The sequence below is a fragment of the Monodelphis domestica genome, chromosome 5 (genome assembly GCF_027887165.1).
Source record: "Monodelphis domestica isolate mMonDom1 chromosome 5, mMonDom1.pri, whole genome shotgun sequence".
Lineage (NCBI taxonomy): Eukaryota > Metazoa > Chordata > Mammalia > Didelphimorphia > Didelphidae > Monodelphis > Monodelphis domestica.
In genome coordinates, this window is record NC_077231.1 from 5,255,064 (window position 1) to 5,276,990 (window position 21,927).

The 21,927-nt window shown below is 46.8% G+C and overlaps 1 protein-coding gene and 1 long non-coding RNA gene across 6 annotated transcripts in view; one reads left to right on the top strand and one right to left on the bottom strand.

Moving 5' to 3' along the window:
• PNPLA3 (patatin like phospholipase domain containing 3) overlaps positions 1-17,094 on the top strand; it is a 28,770-nt gene extending 11,676 nt beyond the window's left edge. For 2 of the 4 annotated variants that reach the window (XM_056797496.1, XM_007502785.2), the window contains 6 exons: positions 3,696-3,905; positions 5,886-5,946; positions 7,935-8,159; positions 10,659-10,791; positions 16,037-16,141; positions 16,656-17,094. In XM_056797496.1, coding sequence (XP_056653474.1) covers positions 3,696-3,905; positions 5,886-5,946; positions 7,935-8,159; positions 10,659-10,791; positions 16,037-16,141; positions 16,656-16,884 — 963 coding nt within the window. In that variant the 3' untranslated portion in view covers positions 16,885-17,094. Of the gene's footprint in view, positions 1-3,695; positions 3,906-5,885; positions 5,947-7,934; positions 8,160-10,658; positions 10,792-15,690 lie in introns of all 4 variants that reach the window. The other 2 variants (XR_008911949.1, XM_056797497.1) reach the window with 2 other exon arrangements.
• On the bottom strand, positions 1,779-21,923 carry LOC103105925 (uncharacterized). 2 transcript variants are annotated; one of them, XR_008911950.1, is made up of 3 exons: positions 21,724-21,923; positions 13,521-14,676; positions 1,779-10,918 (listed from the first exon to the last, which is right to left on the bottom strand). It is a non-coding gene; the product is annotated as an uncharacterized LOC103105925 (long non-coding RNA). The 2 variants fall into 2 exon arrangements; XR_001624639.2 differs by lacking the exon at positions 21,724-21,923 and having other exon boundaries at positions 13,521-15,699.
• Positions 21,924-21,927: the final 4 nt, after the last annotated feature.

A 21,927-nucleotide genomic window follows, 5' to 3' on the forward strand; every position in this document is an offset into this window, starting at 1 on the left:
GTCAGTGGGAATTTTCTGGTTTTAAGAAGAGCCTGAACAGGATGTGAGATATTCCACTAGAGTTGGGGGGGGGGGGTGCTAATAGGCTCTTAAATGTTTATTGAATAAAAGGCACCAAAGGGGTCAGGGGAGGTGAGGGCCCACAGGAAGGAGTCTTCTGGTGCAATGGGAAAGCATTCTGCATTGGAGTTCAATTCTGCCACTGATCCAAGCAAGCTACTTCAACTTTGCTCTTTGGACTTGTGGGTTATTGTTGTAATTCTGCAGAATTTTCCCAGGGCTGCCCTTGACTTCAGACCATGGGGAGGCTTTAAACATTTGCTTTTTTCTAGTGCCACAGAGGGGGCTGATAATAGCTGGGCCTGGTCTTAGGAATCCACGTTCTCTGTTGAGTTATGTCTCCATTTAATATGTTGGCAAGAACCTTGGACACTATTCAGTCTTGCCTCTGCCACTTTTATCTGAGGAACTTTGGTCAAGTGACTTCCCTCCTGTGTGGGCCTCATTGTCCACATCTATAAAGTGGGCTTCAACTAAATGACCTTAAAGGTGCCTTTTCATACTGAGATTTACTTATTTGATGAAAGAGAACCATTTGTCCTTTTAAAAATACTGAACTTCAATGTCTCATATTCTCCTAGGAAATGAATACCATTTATCCTAGCTTCCCTTTGGCTAAAGACCCCACGGGACATCATGGGTGATGTTTTAGGTGGTAAAGGGAAGGGAAGCTTGGGAGGGAGAGACAGACAGACAGACAGAGAGGCAGAGAGACAGACAGAGAGAGACAGGGAGAGAGGCAGAGAAAAGGAGAGAGAGAGAGAGACAGAGACAGAGGCAGAGAAAAGAAGAGAGACAGAGAGAGGGAGAGAGAGGGAGGGAGGGAGGGAGAGAGAGACAGAGACAGAGGCAGAGAAAAGAAGAGAGAGAGGGAGGGAGGGAGAGAGAGAGACAGAGACAGAGACAGACAGACAGACAGACAGAGACAGAGAGAGAGGCAGAGAAAAGGAGAGAGAGAGAGAGAGGCAGACAGAGGGAGAGACAGAGAGAGAGGGAAAGGAGGAAGGAGGGAGGGAGAGAGAGAGAGAGAGAGGAGGGAGAGTGTGTGTTGGGAGTGAGGGAGAGTGGAGGCAGGAAGCTGCCCTGTCAGAAGACAGATTGAAGTCTAAGAAAGCTTAGGTTACAGGATTAAGCTGAACATCCCTATTTTCCAGCCGTGGGCCTTCTAACCTGCCGCTCACCACAAAGAAATGCTTTCGGCCCCTGCTCATTCAATGAAATAACGAAGTCAATATGACTTTAGTGAAGCCAGCAGTCTCGTACACACGTGCTGATGGTGAAGAGAGTAACCCTCATTTCTAATTCTCCAGATTACTAGGTAGAGGATCAGTAACAATGGGCAGGGAAGATGACCTTCACCCCAATTTCTAGAGGGGAAACCAAAGCCCAGAGTGACTTGGTGAGTCACAGCCCGCCTCCCCCCACTATCACTACCACCAGCAGCTCTTTGGGCTCCTCAGCAACCTTGCGGTCAGGGGCATTTGGGCCCCTGTTTTACAGAGGTTGGACTTCAGTCTTGGAGCTGGTGAGTGTTCACACCTGCCTGACTCCAAGTCCACAGTGTGCTCCATTCCTTTCCTAGGCTCCAAGGAAGAGGGCTGCCTGGGATTTGGACAAGACGCTGGGGCACCAGAATCCACTGGTAGCAGGGTTGGCTGCTTAGATACATGCTGGCTAGTTAAACAAAACTTTCTCTTTTTCCTTCTCTTTTAAAAATCTGGCAAGTCGGGGGAGCTAGGCAGCTCAGTGGATAAAGAGCCAGGCCCAGAGATACGAGGTCCTGGGTTCAAATCTAACCTCAGAGACTTCCTAGCTATGTGACCCTGGACAAGTCACTTAACCCTCATTGCCCAGCCCTTACCACTCTTCTGCCTTGGAACCAATATATAAAATCGATTCAAAGATGGGACAAAAACAAACTCCCGTGAGCCTTGGGTTGGTCATCTGAGGATTAACTAAATTTGAAAACATTTCCCCTGGGGCAGGGACTAAGGAGTGTAGCCCCCCTCACCTAGCCCCTTCTCCCCCAAAGTAGGTGATGGAGCTTCAATCTTGTGCTAGGGTCAGGGCTGGGAAAGCTTCTTTGCCCTAGCATGGGGGTGGCGTTTTGAGGGGTCAAAGTGTATGCCAGGTGCAAGATAGTGACCAACCCAGCAGAAAAGGAGGAAGGCGGGCATCCAGGGCTCAGTTTACAGGCTTTCTCACGGTCCCTGTGAGGCCAGTGGAGCAGGAAGTCCTGGCGCCTCTTGTAAAGATGAGGAAACTGAGGCTTCCAGGGGAAGCTCTCGTCCAGAGCCTAGATGTCCACAGGGAGCAGAGCAGCAGGGAAAGCCCGCTTCCCTGAATGCCAGGCTGAGGGTCTTTCCCCTGGAGGTCTCTCCCTCCAGGAAGACTTGGGCTCTAGCCTCGGATCTGCCCCGGGCTCCTGGCTGGGGATGCAAAGCCAAAATGAGCCGGAACCTGCCCTCGGGGAGCTTCCACTAGGAGAGCCCAAAGTGCCGGCTGATTGGCCGATGAGGCCCCGAGCCAGGGGCCGGCAAAGGCCCCAATGGGCTAAACCGCCTGCCTGCGCGAGAGCGGGAGCGAATGTTTGTGAAATGGCTTGAGCCGCGGAGATCTCTAGGAGACCTGGGCGGTGTTTGGGTCGGACCACGGCAGACCCGCCCGGACTCCCTGGGAGGGAGGGCCCGTCATGCCCACTTTACAGATAAGGCAGTTGGGGCAGACAGGGCTGAAGTGGCTCTCTGGGATCCTCTGGCTAACGAGATTTGAAGCTGCCTCCCCATGAGAGCCCAGGTGGGGGGCCCTGAGCTCAAGAAGCTTCGGTCCAAGAGGAGACCAAGACCCAAACTTGGACGTGTATGAAGCATTGACTGGGCTATAAAGACAAAAATGGACCCCAATGTAGCCATGAACAAACACTCCCTGCAAGGTGTGAGCGCTCGAGCATTGGTGGGATCCAGCGGGGATGTCCATCACTCCCCTGGGCCTTTCAGGCTCTCAAAGCACTTTCCACACCGCAGACAGCATGAGAACTTTCCTCCCCATTTTGTAGCTTCAGAGGCCCAGACTGAGGAGGTCCTCTCCCGATCTCCTGGGTGCCCAGGAGAGCTTTGGGAGGAGAATACAGGCGGAGCCGAGGTCCTGGGCAGCCGCCAGTCTTGCTGAAGCAGTGACCAGTCTGTGGAGTACCAGGCAGCACATCATTGGGCACCAAGTGGGCACAAAGGCCTTCCAGGCCCAGAGACAGGACCGGTGGGGCCTCCCGTGGCCTCTTGCCGGGTCTCCAGATGGCAGAAAGGCTCTGACTTCAGGGACGCGCTTCCCCCCGCCCCCTCTCCCTCGCCCTCTTCCTTCTCCGTCCCTCGCATCCTCCCTTTCCCTCATTTGGTTTGCTTTCTTGCTAACAACTCGTTTTCAGGAAAATCCGACCTTTGGCTCGTGACGGCTGAAGCCAATGTGTATCAAATGTCCCCCCGGGCTTGGAGACCCACAGAGGAAAGCGGCGACAGGCAGAGAGATGAGGGAGAGAAAAGAGGCGGGCGAGGGGAGGGCTTCGTCCCGTGTGGGGCCCGGGAATGGGCGTCCCGCCTTGGAAGAAATAGTAAACGTTGTGGCCCTGTTTCTTCCTAAAGCGGTACATAGACGGAGGAGCGAGCAGCAACTCGCCTCTCATCGACGCCGGCACCACCATCACTGTGTCTCCTTTCTACGGGGAGTACGACATCTGCCCCAAAGTCATATCCACCAACTTCTTCTACGTGGCGGTCACCGACTTCAGCTTCCGGTTCTGCTCAGCCAATGTTTACCTCGTGACCCGAGCACTTTTCCCACCGGAGCCAAAGGTATGTGAAGCTGGGGGCCCCGCATCCTCCAGCTGCTCATCCAGGGTTCAAAGCTGCAGCAGCCCATGCCTAGAAAGGATTTGCTGCCCTGCCCCTCCCCTCCTTTTTCTTTTTAAACCCTTAGTCTTTGCCCTAGTAACAACTCTAGGACAATAGGGTAATAAGTAAATGGGGTTAAGTGACTTGCCCAGGGTCACACAACTAAGACGTGTCTGAGGGCAAATTTGAACCCAGGTCCTCCTGACTCTATCCATCCTGCTACTTAGACTCCCCACACTTCTTTTTTCTAAAAACTTAACCAAAAAAAGGTTTTATGTTATGCTAATCACTCGCCACAGGAGCCTTCCATATAACAAAGTGAAACTGCACAAGACTGACCACTGTCTTACCTTCTTGCCTATCTTAGCTCACCATATCTCAAAGATCTCCCCGTTATCTCTGTCTGGCAAAGCCCCCTCTTTGCTTAGGGGCAGTTTAGAGAGCAAGAACACTAGCCCTGGAGCCATCAGACACACCTTGACTCACATACCACATCTACTTAGGTGACCTTGGGCAAGTCACTTCCTTTTTAGGGCCTCAGCTTCCTCCTCTGTAAAGGAGGGAGTTGATGAGATGGCCTGGGAGGTCTCTTCCAGCTGGAGAGTGGAGCTCCTACGGCCTCCTCCATTAGATATTCTCTCGCTCCTCAGCTTTCTCCTCAGTCTCTCCTGTTATCAAAGCTATGGGTGGCTGAGCCTTTCCCGTTATACTCCTAGAAAGCAGGTCTCTGTGCTATTTGTCTTGACATTGCCAGCACCTAGCACAGGACACCCCACACTCGGTAGTAAAGATTTGTTCAGGCAAATTGATATCGTTTCAAAACCAGGAAAAACTAGATGCCAGATGAAAAGTGCAGGAAGTGACTGTTCCTGTTTGGAGGGACGCAGGTTTCAAGAGCAGAGAGGATTGCTTTAAGTATCGGGTTGATGTTGACGTGTGTCGATGCCTCTGAGTGCTCTGGGTTCCATGGGAAACGGAGATGAAGGGGAAGGATATGTATAAGATGTGAGGGTAAAACTAGGATGCTGCTTTCCAAGTGTGAAAATCTGATTCAGTCATTGATAACCAGGGGCAGCGAGGCAGTGCCACAGTCCAGAGAATCAGGGAGATCTAAGTTCAAATCCAGCCTCAGACCCTGGGCAAGTCACTGAACACTCTTTGCCTCTGTTTCCTCATCTGTCAAATGAGCTGGAGAAGGAAATGGCAAACCCCTCCAGTATCTCTGCTGAGAAAACCTCCAATGGGGTCACAAAGAGTCAGGGAGACAGTTGAAAAAGGACTCAACACCAATGGATAACCAAGAGACAGAATTGCACAGCAGATCAAGTTCAGCCTTGAACTGGCTGTGTGACGCTGGGCAAGTTACTGAATTTATAGATCCTCAGGAAGCTCTTAGAGGAAAGAAGTGGCAAACCAGTTCTTCATCTATACCAACAGAGAGAGTTCCCTACCCAATGAAATCCTGGGTCCAGGGCAGCACAGAACTCCTCTTCCCCTCCTTCAAACAGCAGTAGCGATGATAGCAAATCACCCAACTGAAGTCAGGAAACATGGCTTCAATGAATGGAAGATGATTATTATAGTCTGGAGCTTGCAGAGCCCTTGGGATCCCTTAGGTGACTTGCTGTCTTCACAAAGGGCTAACACTCAAACATTTCTGTCCCCATTTATAAAATAAGTATTTATCAAATAACCACAAAATCCGCAGAAGATTCAATAAACTCTTTGGGATCTTATTTTAGTGTAGACTAAAATGTATGGAGAGCCTGACTTGGGTCCCTTTGTTTGATTAGGGTATTTGAATATTCCAAGTGTATCTTGGGAGTAATAATTTGGGATTGCTAAAACCTCCTGGGAACAGGGTTGCTTAAAGCAGACACTTCTTGGCTTAATCCGCCCTAATTTTCCTTCCTGTGGATTGCTCATCTGGCTTATTTATAGGTACTTGGAGAGATCTGTCTTCGGGGATATTTGGATGCATTTAGATTCTTGGAAGAAAAGGGTATGTTGATGCTCTGCTCAGATCATTGTGGGCTCTGAGGTGACGTGTCCTCGAACAGCAAAAGTAGGAACAATGAGGGGATGGTGGAAGGTTTGGGCTTGACATAAGAAAAGCAGAACTGATAATAATTGGGACTGTCATGGCGGGATGGATGGCTTTGGAGAGGTGCCTCTTCATTCAGTCTTCTAAGCTCGAGGCCATCTTTTGGGCATGTTGAGGAGAGGCCTCTAATTCAGGGTTGGGCTGGACTAGACGTGAGGCTCCATTATATCTGAGGGGATCCTAACTGAGGGTCCAACCCTAAAAGACCTAGGAATAGATAGGGGGCCTTTAACTTGAGTGGGGAAAAGGAATCTTTGTTTTCACTAACCTCTAGCTGAAATTTCTCATTTCCTTCAATTAGACATTTCAAATAGCATTCTTTTGAGAAGGGAGTCATGACATGAACAAGGTGAAGAACCATTGAGAGAGACCCTTTTGGATGGCTCTTTGGGTAGTTAGATTACTTTATTATTAGCAACATTAACTCTCAGACATGGTCGGTTCTTGGCCTTTTTGTCCTTTAGGTGGCCCCACTTATTATGAAAATGTATGATTCCATCTCAGTTTTAGTGAAATGACAAGATGAGGGATGGACGTCTCTTCATGAGAAAGGCCATTGGAATTGCTGGCTTCAAAGAGTCAACTTGAGTCAGAGCTGGAGGACATATTCCCCCTTTTGGCTGCCCTTCCTATGTGCCAGATGGCTGAGTTATGCCTCCTCATGTTATTCTTCCCAAGCTGGGTTGGTACAGTTAGATTTAAACAATGCTGACATAGAGCAGGTGGTAGTTGGGATTTTAGGTGGACAACAGCATGTTTTGAAGACCTTTTTGATTCTCGGAATTCATCCTTGAGCAAGGTGAGAGCCTTTCCCAGAATCAGAATGGGGAGGAGCTGCCTGGCCACCCTCACAGCAGACGTTGATTGAAGTTCTCTGTGATGGAGAACTTCCTGCCTCCTGAGGCAGCCCATTGATTTGCCTTTTAAATAGCTCTAAGTATTAGGAAGTTTATCTTTTCACATCTGCCCTTCTATTGTTCTGAATTCTGCCCTTTGGGCTTGAGGAAGTCTAGTTCCTCCCTGCCACATCACTGCCCCACACTACTGTGACACTTCTCCCCCTAAACCTTCTCCACCAGATCAAGCATTCCTCCTTCCTTCAGTTCTTCTTTGGAAGGCCCATCACCATCTAGATTACCCTCGTTTGTTTATACTTCAATTTTCAGTGTCCTTCTCACATTGTGGCATCTAGAACTGAGAACACCCGACAGAGTCTGAGCATGGAAGAGCTCAGTAGGCCTACCAGCTCTTACATCCTGCCCTGCCTTTATCGGGTGCTCTAGATTGGATAACACAGGCCTCCAGGCTACTTTGGGTCCTCAGCAATAGGCCCGAATGAGCCAAACCATTTGCTTGAAAATGAAGCCATACAGTGGAAACAAAGACAAAACTTAGATGTTGTCTTCTGATATGGGAGAGTAACCCTAGTTTACACTCAGGTAGCTGCTTGATGCTTTGTGACTTCACTAGGAGCCATGGAAAGGCAGAGCTAGAAGGTACTTTCGAGATGATGATGTCCGGGTTCTCAAGGTGTGGTCCTGGTGCCCCTCAGAGTTGCTGAGACCCTTTCAGGGAGACCCGGAGGGCTGCTGGAGGTGGCCGTGTGACTCTAGGCCCAGGGCTTCATAGGGACAGCTGCTTCTCCAGAGCCCATGCCCAACTGTTCCAAGTTCTTGGTGCAGACTTTTCACCTGCTGTGGGTCAGGCAGTTCTCAGTTAGTTACAGTTTGGGCCCTTCTTCCAGCTGATGGAATGCTGTCTCCGCTGTGGCTCTGTCACTCGTTGACTGCATGTACACCATGATCCCCTTGAACCAATTATGGACCAATTGCTGTTTCCAAAATTAGATGTGACTTTTCTTTCCCTTGTCCTCTTACTCACCCCAGGCATCTGTAACCCATCGCCTGCTTGTCTGAATGGGCCTTCAGAAGAGAGCGAACCAGAGATCACTTCATCCTGCGGTGAAAATGAGAGTCCCCCCACAACTCTCAGGAGGCAGAGGAATCATGAGATGACAGCAGAGGGCACCGAGTTTCTGGACCATCTGCGACTCAGCATAATTCCATGGGATGAGGACATCTTGGAAATCCTCTCACCTGCTTTTTATTTAGGTACTGAAACGTTCATGGAGAAGATGCTTGCAGGGTCTCCTTTCTGGAGGAAGGAGTCTTTGGGGGAGCAGCTAGCCTTTCTTTGGATTTGGAACTGGATGGGACCTATTCTAGGCCAATCTTCTCAGCATATAGATAAGAAAATGGGGACCTTTTCCAAGGTTACATACACAGAAAGTCACAGGACTAGATTTCAAACCCAGGTCGTGTGACTATAATTCCAGCACTCTCGCCAATATGGCACACACATAATGGTCAATGAACCAAGATCGAATGTCTCTGTAAGACTGGCCAAGGGCTTTCCTCACGGCCACCTCCATAAGAAGACAAGTAGCCAGTGGAAATACTGAGGCTCTGAGTTGTCTGCCCACATTCTCACAATTTTAGCTCCTTCCACTTTAAAATGGGGAATAGAATCATCTCGAAGGTCACTGTAATGACCAAAGTGAGGCAATATCTCGAAAGCATTTTGCAGATCTCAAAGTGCCATGGAAAGGTCAGTTTGTTCTTAAAGCTTGAAGCTTCATTGGGAGGCAGAAGTGATCATGAATTCTTGATGGCCAAGCTTGAGCTCAGAAGGGCTTTATGAGCAGACAGGCAGACCAACAGACAAATGGCCAAAGGATTATCCCCTCCCTCTTCTTGGACGTCATTCCCCCTAATGCATCCCATGATCTCCTTCTTTTTTTTGACTAGTCCTATCACACTTCAGACTCCCAAGGAACTCGCCACCCTCCAAGCACAGCATTTTTTCAGATGCCTTTTCTAGGTGGTTAGGAATCTCAGAATGTCCTTTTCCCCATCTTAACCTTTAAATGATTTGACCATCTCTTGGGGACCAAGAAACACATTCACTCAGCTAGCTGGTTCATATAGTTCTTACTTCCGAAGGATTTAATCCAACAGTCTTACTTCTTGGAGAAATACCACATCCTTCATTCTCACAAAGGACTATTGATGTAGCTCATAGGGCTGCTTCCAAGATTAGTCAACAGTCTGGTCTGATGATATTTCCTGAGCATCTGATCTGGGCAGCACATGGCCGGAGCTCCCCGCCGTGGGGTTACAAGGTTGTGCTTAGCCTTTTTTTTCTCTTTAAACCCAAACTTCTGCCTCAGTATCGATTCTAAAAGAGACGAGTGGTGAGGGCTAGGCAATCAGGGCTAAGTGAGTTGCCCAGGTAGGACCTCACAACTCCAGGCCGGGTGCTCTATCTACTCTGCTCCTCACTGTCCCCAAGATGAGCAAGATATTAAAGGAGTTTGTTATTTGGGGGTGGGGAGAGAGTGGAGGACAAGCACACCCAGCATCACCATCCAAGACAGGTTGTGCAGGAGACATATGATGCTCTGTGGAAGCTCACAGGAGGGAAAGATCACATCTGCCTAAGGGGGCTGGAAGAACTTCAGTAAAGAAGGTGATCCTTGTGAAGCTGCCGGGCTCTGAAAACACTGGTTTTGTGGGCATTCAGCCTTGCCAACTGCCCTCTTGTGGGTCCTTAAGAGTCACCTGGGAAGCCTTTTCTTGGCTGTCCTTTCATTCTCCCTGACATGGGTGAAGGTTGGAGAAGGGTGAAGGCTGGTGGAAGGACTCCTGGTTGCCTTCTTCTGTATAATCATGTTCATGCAGTTGGGCTGGACTGAAAAATCTTAAAACAGAAAATCTGGCCCATTGTGATGTTTACACTCTTGGAGAATCTGAACTTTCAAGTTCTTTTCCGAGATCGTGCCCATCCCTTCTCCCATTGATCCTGACACAAGCCGTTTCTGTGCCAGTGGTCTTCTGGAGAGCTTGGGTGTCAGCCTCCTTTGTCTGACATTCAGGGTCGTCTAGCCTTATCACAGAGCAGGCAATCAACCAGCATTTATTAAGCACCTACTGTATGTCAGGCACTGTGCACATAATACCTGGAGAGTTCTCCTCTTCCTCTTTGCTTACCCATCTTTTAAAGCTCCACTCAGGTGCCATGTGCTTCTGGAAACTGCCTCGGTCTCCCCAGAGTTTTCTGTTGTACACCCAGGGCATATCTTATATTCTAGTTATCTATGTATGTGGTGCTTACATCTACCGGAGTCTTTGCTTTTTTAAGCCCTCACCCTCTGCCTTAGAATGGATACTCAGTATTGGCTCCAAGGCAGAAGAGCAGTAAGGCCTAGGCAAATGGAGTTAAATGACTTGCCCAGGGATGCACAGCTGGGAAGTATCTGAGGCCACATTTGAATCGAAGACTTTCCATCTCTAAGCCTACTTTTTTATCCACTGAGTCACCTCACTGCTCCCCTCCTTAAATCTTATGGGAGAGGATTCAGGATTTATAAACTTTGTTCCTTTGCCAGCCCCAAGCACTGAAACTAGTCCAACCTCCCTCATTTTGCATAGAGGAAAAAGGAACAGGAGAAGCAACTTGACTTGTCCAGGGTCACACCATGAGTCAAGATCAGACCCAGAAGTCATATTCTGATGGCTCTGATGGTAAACGGTTTTTTAATAATTTTTCAGCTCTACAAAAGTCAATAAAAGAAAAGGGCGGATACTTGGCCAAGATACTCAACAGTTTACCTGTTCGGATAATGTCCTACATGATGCTTCCATGTACACTGCCTGTGGAATCGGTGTTTTTTGTTGTGCAAAGGTGAGCTTTCTCCCGGTAGTTAAAAAGGATAGTGGATCTTCTCTTTATTTGGCTCACACTGACTTTTCTTGGGGGAGTGGCTTCCATTAAAGCTGCCTTCTTTTTCTTTTCTTTTCTTCCATTGGGTCTGTGGGAAGTAGGTAGGACAGAGATAAAAAGAGATTTTTAATGGGAAAAAATGATAAAAAGGAAAAAAACAAGATAATGTAATTCCATTTTGTAGGTAGAGAAAACGAGTCCAAGTTTTGTCCAAGGCCTAGCTAGTGCCAGATCCTGAGCCCCAGCGCTTGGTCATTACACCACCCCAAAATCAATGCAGTCCAACCAACAGCAGCCATTGTGCTAGGGACTGAGATACAGAGACAAAACAGGAAGCAATCACTGCCAACAGTAAGCACCAAGCTTGGGTCTCCCTGGGGATATGGCTTTGTGGCTATTCTCACCAGTACCTCCTGGTACCTTCACTCCTTTTTCTCCCTCCTCTCTCCCCTCCCCAAACACCCGAACTTGGGTGGTGAGGAATTCTGGCCTCCCTCCACTGTCTGCCTCTGTCTCAGCACCGTTTCCTTTTAGGTTCAGGGTCAAAGTCTCCTGCCTCCATCCCATTCAGATGACAGTGCTTCTTGGGTGCCAGCCTGAATCATCCTCCCTCTTTTCTCAGAGAGCCCAGTGCCCTGCTTACTGCTCCCCACCTCCCCAGAGTCTGCCTTTACACTAGGAAAGTTCAACAGTTGCCAATGATGACAACAAAGCTCCTGGCCCTCCCCATTCCTCAGTCGTCTGAAACCCATGAAACTCCTTCTGTCTGGCTCGGCCACCCCAGGGTGGTTTCCCCTGGATCTCATTGATGTTTCTTACTCTCTGCGGCAGACTCTGGCATTCTGTTATTTGACTGTTCTTTCCCATCATCCATCTCACCCTTCTAAACCTATTCTTCCCTTTCATTCTGATCTTTCACTCTTCCATCCCTTCGTGCTTTCTCCAGCTACTGTCCCTACTCTGATTTCCAGATGGACCCGCCAGGGTCATCATGTCCCTGTCACCACACCTCATCTCTTGCCAATGCAGCCATGGATTATTTTCACCATCTTCTGCCTCTGCCTCTACTCAAGTGCAGTCACTAATGCTCACAGGATGGACAATCAAATCATGTTCCCTTATTTTGACAATGCCCTGGAGGCCATCTTGATTCCTCCCTACTTGCTTTTCTAGTACAATCCCTCCCAAGCTCCCTCTTCTCTCCCTCCTTGGTAAGGACCTCACCTCTTACTTTGCAGAGAAAATCAAGGTCCCTAGATATGAGCTGAAAACCTCTTTACAATGCCTATTCCATCCTTTCTTCCATTCTCTGATGAGAATGCCTTTTTCCTTACCAAGCTCAACCCCTCCACATGTCCTCCCCATCTTCCCTAGCAGATGGCTTTCTCAGTTGGCCTCCCTCCCAAATAGTCCATCTCTCTTGATGAACTAGCTGTGGCCAAACATACCCAGATCTCTCTCCTCTTAAAAACAACCCCCCAAACTATATAGCTTTGCTAGATCCCACCATCCTCTCAAACTAGCACCTTATTTACCTCTCCTTGTTTCCTCTGCCAAATTCCTGAAAACAAAACTGAAAAAACAGAAAATTGTTGATTTCTACTTTTCTCTCCTCCTACTCAGTCCTCAGCCTTTTGCAATCTGGCTTCCAAAGCAAGTAAAGATGTCTTTCCAAAAGTTACTAGTCTCTCTCTCTCTCTTTTTTGACCCTTATCTTCTCTCTTAGAATTGGCACGACTAAGTATCTGTTCCAAGGCAGAAGAGGGGTTGGGGCTAGGCAATGGGGGTCAAGTGATTTGCCCAGGCTCACACGGCTAGGAAATGTCTGAGGCCACATTTGAACCCAGAGTCTCTTGTCTCCAGACCTTACTCCCTATCCACTGAGCCATCTACCTGCCCCGACTAATATTTTTCCATTTATTATATTTTTGTATAACTTAAATTACCTTCCCCATCTCCCTTCTACACCCAAAAAAGTCATTCTAGGTAACAAAGGCTTTTTTTTTCTTCAAAAAAGAGGAGAAAAAGAATAAACAAAACTTAAATAAATACCCTGGAAAAAATGTGACAGTGTATGCACTGTTTCAGCATCCTAAGAACGCAAGGTGTAGCTTCTCCTTGGGGTCATTCATTCTCATTGTTCTATGGACGTTCTTGCCATTTACACTGGCACAGTGGTTGTGTGCTTGGCTTGGCCTGCTTGGCATTTGTTCACATTCGTTTTTCCATTTCCCCTGAATATAATGTCTCTTACGGCATAGTAATATTCCACTTATAATATATTTCAATTTCAATTCAAATATAACGCTTTTTTAGCCATTCCGTAATTGATAAGCATCTACTTGGTTTCTAGTTCTTTACCACCACAAAAACCACTGTAATAAGTATTCTGGTGTACAGAGGGGCTTTTATCAATGACCTTCTCGGGGTGTATTCCCAAGAGAATCTCTGGCTCAGAGGGATTGACTTTACTTTTTAACTTTTTTTTTTATTACACATAGAAACAATATTTGGCAATTGTCATCTGCCATTTTATGATTCAGATTCTTGCCCTTCTTCCTTTCCTCCCCACTACCTAAGGTGGTAAATCGTCTAACACAGGTAATACCAGTGCTTTCAGCAACACATATTTCCATATTGCTCATGCTGTGACAGAAGACATGTATCACAAATAACAACGAAAAACTCACAAGGCAAACATCGAGGGAAATGGTGTGCTTTGATCTGCAATCAGACTCCAACAGTCCCTTCTTTGGTTGTGAAGAGCATTTGCATCATGAAACCCTTGTGGTCGCCTTGGAGATTTGCTTTGCTATAATAGTTTAGTCCTTCACAGTTGATTATCATACAATATTTCTGTTACTGTATATACAGTGTCCTGGTTCTGCTCACTTCACTTTGCATCAGTTCATGTAAATCTTTCCAGGCTTTTCTGAACCCATCTTGTTTGTCATTTCCTATGGCACAATAGTATTCCATTATAACAATATATGATAACTTGTTTAGCCATTTTCCAGTTGATGGACATTCCCTCAGTTTCCAAGTCTTTACCACTACAAAAAGAACTGCTAAAAATAGTTTTCGGCAAGTAGATCTTGTCTTATCTTTGATCGCTTTGGGATATAAACCTAGTTTTTTGTCATAGTTCCAAATTGCTTTCCAGAATGGTTGTATTAGTTCACAGCTCCACCAACAGTGTATTAGTGTCCCAGTTTTCCCACATCCTCTCCAACATTTGTCATTTTCCTTTTTGGTCATACGAGCCACTCTGATAGGTGCGAGGGCATATCTCAGTTTTTTAAATGTGCATTTCTCTACTCAATAGTGATTTGGAACATTTTTTCATATGACTATGGATACTTTTAATTTCTTCCTCTGAGAACTGCCTATTCATCCCCTTTGACTGTTGGGCAACAGGATATAGACTTATTTGTGCTATTCCAAATTGTTTTCCAGAATGGTTGTACCAATTCACAAATGCTTTAGAATGTCTCTCCAACATTGAATATTCCCATCTTTTATCTTTGGTAAGAGGTAGGCAGCCACATATCCTTTAGAGTTAGCATTGGATTGATCAGAGTTCTTGGGCCTTTCTGAGTTGTCCATTTTTAGAATGTCCCTATTGTAGAAGTTGTTCTGGTGAATAGTTTCTTAATTGCAAAATATTGTGTGAACTATTAATTATGCTATCTTATATTTGCATAGCTTTTTGAAGTTTCCAAAGTATTTCCTCCAATCCTGTGAGCTAGGTAGGACAGGTATTATAATTCCCATTTTACAGGTGTGGAAAATGAGGGCAAAAAGGTGAGTTCTTCATAGAAATTGATAGTGAAGCATTCCTGCTGCCTATAGGTAAAAAGGTAGTGGATGACAGAGACATAGTCAATGTGTTGTTTGGTTCCATCTGGTAAGTGATAATGATGTTTCAAATAAGGAAAGACTTGCAATTTTGCTTTTTTTTTTTTAATGGAAAAAACTACTGAAGTGAAAATCAAAGAAATTAAGGCAGGGTCACAGATAAAGTAAGTGGCACATTATAGGAACCCAGGAAGTCTGGTTCCTATGCTACTGAGTTCTTTGAAGCCTCAACATCTAATGTAGTTAGAAACTTCATTGAAGCTTCTTAATTGTTTGGTACCCGAAGTCTTTGATTTTATTTTTTAATATATAAAACTCTTACCTTCTGTCTTGGAGTCAATACTGTGTATTGGTTCCAAGGCAGAAGAGTGGTAAGTGGCAATGGGGGTCAAGTGACTTGCCCAGGGTCACACAGCTGGGAAGTATCTGAGGCCAGATTTGAACCCAGAACCTCCCATCTCTAGCCCTGGCTCTCAATCCACTGAGGTACCCAGCTGCCCCCTCTTTGATTTTTTTAAACAGCTTCATAGAACAACATCCTGGTTTTCTATGGAGAATAAAAGAAAATTCTGTGGACATAGATTCCACAAACTAAAAAAAAAAAATCACCTAACCTTCCTCCCAACTATATTATTATGTTAGTTGTATTATTAAGCTTAAGTTAGTCAATCATAGCAGTCTAGGTTTATAATGTCTTTCCCTTTATATCAGAATTTACACAGGCCACAACATCCTTTTTATCTCATAGCACAAATGTAGACAAACTTAAAAAAAAATCTAATTGAAACTCTAAATCTTTACTGAATTATTTTATTTTTCCAATTTCCCCTAACCATCAAACCACAAGTTCATCTTTCATGGTCTCAAATTTGGCTACAGTCTTAGAATCAATACTAAGTCAAAAAATGGTAAGGGCTAGGCAGTGGGAGTTAAGTGAGTTGCTCAGGGTCATCCAGTTAAGTGCCAGAGATCCCATTTGAACCCAGGACCTCCTCTCTCTAGGTCTGGCATTCTATGCACTGAACCACCTATGAAACACCAGAGAGACTTGACCTGGACACATTACTGACCACCAGACTCTGGATGAGGTGCCCGGATGCCACTGGGTGACATGGAGGATGTTTTCCTCACAAGCCTTGAGTCTTTAGGATGACACGTCCAGCTGACATGACACAGAACCAATCTTGACATGCCAATAAGCGCAGAGTTTTGTAGTTCAGCTCAACGGATGCTAATCTCTAGATTAGAGGGTGCACCCCACCTTCTGCTCTGATCCTGATCCTCAGATATGCTAGTCTTTAAGGTGAAGAAGTCCTGGGTGTGTTTGTGTCTTTTTTTCCCCTTTCAGGCTAGTGAGATGGTTTCCAGACATGCCCAAAGACCTGGAATGGCTGCAATGGATGGCCTGTAAAATGTGCTCTCAGGCTACCGAGGGTCTCTTTTCACCTTCCAAGTAAGTAAATGCTGTCTTTGCAGACAGGTGGATCATTTCTCTTGCCAGTCAACATTTAGTTATTGGATGCTCAATGTATATGGGATAATATAGCAGGCACATGGAATTTAGAGATCATCTAGCCCAAGCATTCCCAACCCTGGGTCTCTTATTTCAATATCATCGATTCCTTTGTAATCCTTTGTATTTTGTTGTGTGCATTTATGATTCTGAGACGGGGTCCATAGGCTTCAGCAGACTGCAGAAGGGGTTTATGACACCAAAAAAAGTGAAGAGTCTCTGATTTAGCCTAAGCCTTTCATTTGGCAGGAGAGGAAATGAGGCCTACAGAGATGAAATGATCCTTTTCAAGGCTACTCAAATAATAAGTTGTAGAGTCTAGAGAGGAACCTAAGCTGCTAGAATTCCAATTCAGTCCTCTTTCTACTATATTTCTGCCATATAAGCCATTGTATCCGTGATAAGCCTTCCTGTTAAAATCTTAAGAATGCAGAGAGTTGTCTTTACCTTGCAGGAACCAAAGGCCATGTTTGGGAAGAAGCAATCGGCTCGTCTCTCCTGAAGCAGTTCTAGAGGAGCCTGGCCAGCGCACAAAAACTCTCAGTCCTTTTACTTATCTTAAAGTCTGGCTCTGCCATAAGCCTTTATATTCAGATGCAATGGAGACCAAAGCTGGAAATGAAAGTCAGGCTATCCTCAAAGCCAACCTCATGGTTTTCTCAAATGATCAAATACCTGGGTAGAGGGAGGTTCGAGCATCTCTCCTTTTCCAATAGAAAGGAGTTTCTCAGCCACTTCAGAAGAGAAATTTAGGAAATCAATTTTCAGGTGCTAAAAACTTTTATAAACTTTGGGGTTACTTTTCGTACTTGGCCTACCAGAGACTATAATCATATGGAATTGTGGTTTCTGTACCGAGACTTCCAATTGACTTTTATAAAAAACGTAAAACAGATCCAAAAAGCGTTAGTGACTTTTAATGGAAGCAATATCATGGCTCTTCTTTTCCAAAGTCAAGTGTTTGAGTTGGTGGATTAAATAGGCTGGAGAATGCTGCTGCTCCACAAAGGAGAGAAGCATTAACTCAGCAGGCAGGCTGACGTGAAATCATTTGGCACCCCGAACATTTGGACCAGTAAATGAGAAGAGATTCAGAAGGGCTCGGGGGCTTTTACTGATATGCATTTATGTCCGTAATAAGTTTGAAAAAAATTGCCTTTCTCAGGCCAACAGTTTGTTTTTGCCTCAGTGTTTGTAAGATTGGGCATCAGAGCCTTTAATGAGCAGGCACTGAATGCTGGTGGCAGGAGCCCCCTCTGCCTAGCTGCTTCTGGGCCTCGGCCAGCCTGCAGGGCCTTCCTTTCCAGCTGTTTCTTGGTGAGACGCCTCTGCTGCTATGGCTGTTATCGGGAAGCCTATTTCAAGGTTACATCTTGCCTGACAGAGCCTCTCCTGCGTCCTAGCTGCTGGGCAAACACAAAGACAACTGAGACGTGGAGCTTAGAAGCTAAGTAGGGAGAAGAGTGACTAGCCCAGGTAACCAACACAGAAAGTGGAGAGTAGCTGTAGTGCTGATATTAAGGTAGCTGGCTGCGTTCTAGAGAGGAGAAAAGAGACCTAGGGAGGCGCATGAGAGGGAGGATTCAAACCCAGGTCTTCAGACTGTACAACCCCAGCACCATGTATAAAGGATGTCTAGGTGTTAAACTAACGCCTCCTTGAGGGCAGTAAATATTTGCATGTTCTCTGAGGTGTTGACTATAATGCTATTCCCCACTTTGTGGGGATTTAGTAACACCAATCCTTGTCCTCCACTGCCTGGCCTAGTTTCTAGCGTAATGGAAAAGAGGGAAGGCTCCTTTTTGTTCCCATTGGGCATCCCGGGGCCAAGGCCTGTCTTGGCTCTAAAAGAGGAGATAACTTAAGAACTAGATGGATCATTAGTCATGACTTCTCCAGTGGGGTCTCATAGAATCACAGATTCAGTTCATTGAATCCCCTTATTTTGCAGAGGAGAACACAAGTTCAAATAGGGGGAGTCCTTGGCCAAGGCCTTAAACAAGGTGGGTGATCCAAGGCCTGCACACCTTCTATAGAAAGAGCCCAGTGACAGCTGAGGTTCCCTATTGTCCTAATACCTTTCAAATGAACGCTTATCTAAGAGGGAAGAACTGGTGGCCCTCCAAACCTCTTCCTGCACTCTCCCCAGCCATTAACTCAATGAGCCCCATGATTTGCTCAATGAAGTCCTAACCACAGGCCCATCTATGGTCAAGGTCAGGCCAGGGAAATGGTCCCTCAGAGCTGGCCAGCTCCTTTGAAGGGATTGGTGGCAGGCTTTACAGAGATCTGGTCAGGGCCTTAAAGCCCTTACACAGTTCCCTAGGTTGTCTTTTTCTGGAAACTCTCTGCCTGACTTGCGGAGGCTGACAAAACTCACCCCCACCCCTGAGAGAAAGCATCTCATTAAGACAAGCCCCTCTATCGGGAACTGTGAAGTGTTTAATTCAAGGCTCACTTTGCTTATTTGGAGAACTTAAAACATAGGCCTCATTTCCTCCATGTAGACTCGACATGGTAGAGCCTAGAAGCGGTGCTCTGGTTTTTCGGGTGTTTGCATTTTGGAACTTTAGGACAGCAACTTCTTGGGGGCAGGGCAGGGCAGGGCCAGTTTTTAGCTTTTCTTCTTATTTCCCTAGCACATGGTAAATGCTTCAGACAGGCAACTGTTCAAATTAAACTCAAATATGAAGGAGTGATCCATAGTGCTTCCCTGAGGTTAAGCCGAATGATGTTTCAGAGCAGACTGGGAGATCTGGCCATTAAGAAATCAGTGGTAACTTAGGAAAGCAGAGTTGTCAGACTGCACTAGAAGAAAGTGGACACAATGAATGAGTATAATTAACTTTTCTTAAACACTTTGACTGGAAAATGAAGAAATATAAGAAGAGTTTAGAGGAATTACTGGGAGCAGTAGTTATAAATATTTAGAATTTTAATGATTCCTGAAGAAGAGAGGAGAAAAGTCAACTCTTCCTGTAGTGTTTCAGTTAATGGGGTGGTTAGTTTTGCCCAGCAGCTTCTCCTCTTCCTTTTTCTTTTCTTGTTTGTTATAAGGGATAGGAGAAAAGAGAAATTTAGAAATGAAGATGATGTAAATACAAAATAAAAAAACAATAAAGAAAACCTAAAATTAAAAAAAAATTAAGCTCACATAAAGTTTCTGTTTTGTAAATTTATAAATTTCTGTTTATATGTTTCCAAAAACATTGCCACTGCCAATTTGGACAAGCAAGATCCAGGAAAGTGGCCCAAAGGGCCTCTGGTAACCTTACATAGCCCTAGAGATCAATTTACTTTTAAATCACATGCATTTCTTATGGTTAAGCCCCGAAATAGCAGCCAACTGGTGCCCAAGCATTTCCTGCTCCAGAAACTTCACTGGGTCCTTTCTCTCTGACCTTGAAAGCACTTTGCCATCTTGGCTCCAGCCTACATATCTTGACTACTTCACAGGCCAAACTTTCTTGCTGTTTCTAATCCATGCCATTGTCTCTGGGTCTTCACAAAGGTTGTCCCTCAGAGCTGAAGCATCTTCCCTTCTCTAGTTTTCCTAGAAAATGCCCAGAGGCCCGGGCCAGGTGCCACCTTCTATCTGCAGCCTAGTCTGATCCCTTCACACAAGTGCCCTATCTTTCTGATCCAAAAGGGGAGAAAATATGTCTTTGTTTCTTCAAAGACAAGGGGAACTCCTATCAGATTTTTCTGTTGCCACAATTCATCAGAGATGAGGTAGCCACCCGATTTTTCTTTTGCTTTTATTGTCAACTGGGTTTTTGGAAATCCCAAGTTTGCCCCTGTCAACATGGAATCTAGAAACCCCAAACTTGTAGCCTAGTAAGATCTGATGAACCCCAAGTTTTAGGACTAGATTATAAGTTGAAGACTCCAAAGCTTGTCCTTGTTCCCTGATCCTGTGAGCATCCACCCTGAAGGGAACCTCAGGCTAGCAGTTTCAGACTGAATAATGGACCCTAAGATAAAGACAATCCACTTGAGGTGGAGGCTAAGCCCAAGCCAAGTGACTAGCACAGTAGGTAGTGCATCAGTCTTGAAAGCTGAAGATCCCGAGTTCAATCCTCAAAAGGATGGTGTGATACAGTAGGAGAGGCTTCTGGAGACAAGAAGAGTCCCACTTCCTCTACAATTTGTTGGTCTCACAAGGATGTTTTATCAATTCTTGGCCACTGAGCATTCAGCCCCCAAGTGCACAATAACAATCTGAGAAAGAGACAGAAGAACAGGGTTCCCCAGATGGGGCCCACAGGCTCCCAGCAGCCCACACCTTCCTCCACCCTGATTGGCAAGATGGTGGATGTTCTTTTCCCCAGAAGCCTCACTGTGGCCTGGCTAAGGCAAAACTCAAAATGCAGCTGCAGGGCCTATTTAAGAAGGCAAATGGTTGTCCAAGTGTTAAGAAAGCCGGTGTGGCTGGGGCATGGGAGTAGGGCATTAACTCTCCCGGCTGCTGAGGCCTCCCTTGAGCCTCTCCCTTCTTGTCCCCCTTCTTTGTGATGCTCAGGACACCGGAGATTCCCTGGAAGGTGAACTTCTAGGAGCACAGAATGTCCCTTCCTGGAGATTCCCTCCACAAAGGCTCTTCTGCACTGATAATGGCACTCATTTGTTCTCCCGTATTTTTCACCTCTTCCCTTCCTCCAGTCCAGGCAGAAGAGCAGTAAGTGCTGGGCAGTGGAGTTAGGTGTCTGGCCCAGGCCCACTCAGTAATAAGTGTTTGAGGCCACACTGGAACCCAGTACCTGTGTAGGCCTGGCTCCATCCACTGAGCCCCGGCACCGCCCTCTGCCCTCCTCCCTCTGCCCTCCTCCCTTTAGGTTAAATTAAGGGCAGCCAGTGTGCGGACCCCTCGATAGATCTCTGCCTCATGGGGCGGGCTGAAGCCCGATCTCCCCCCGCCCTTTAGCCTTTCTGGGTGTGAGGCCGCTGAAAGCCACGTCCCGATGGTGGCCCGATCTTCTCCTGTTCTGGATCTTCCCCAGACGAGGCCGACTGCTCGCGAGGAAGGAGGCATCGGGTTCCATGGTCGGACACTGTCTAGGCTTAGAACCGCCAGGGAAAGGGGACAGGGACCCCCCCCCCCCCCCCCACACACACACTATGTGCATGAGGGCGCCAGGGGGCGCCACAATGCCCGCACCGCAGACTGAAGTCAGAAGACCCTGGACTGACCACTCCACCCAGCCTGCTTCAGGGTCCTCATCTGTCAAATGGGGTCACCAACTGCGCCTCCCATCTGCGAGGTTTTAGTGACTACAAACTTATTCTCTTCGCCAAAGCGCTTCCACGCTGGCTCTCATGATTCTTCCCTTGAACAAGAGCCGGCGTGTCTTTGTGGTGCCGAGCACGGAAATCGGAGGATCTAAGTTCAAATGCTGCCCGGTCCGTATGCGGTCCCTGCCCCTGCCCCCAGCCTTAGCTCGGTACCCCTTAACCACGTGATTTCCCATCTAAAAGGCGGGACATCTAGATTTGGGGTCCTAAAGCACATGCCCTGACGGTACCTCAGTCTCCCTCTTGGTAAACCTGGGGGTCCTCGGCTTCAGCAACTTGCCGGGTTCACCCTAGCGCCCCACGCGCGGCCTCCCAGGAGACTCCGCCCCCTGTCCCCGCCCCACCCCGCCCCCTGTCCCCGCCCTGACTTGACCTCGGCCTTCTGCTAATCGCCCTTCGCTCGGCGCCCTTCGGCCTCCTCCCGTCGGCCCCCG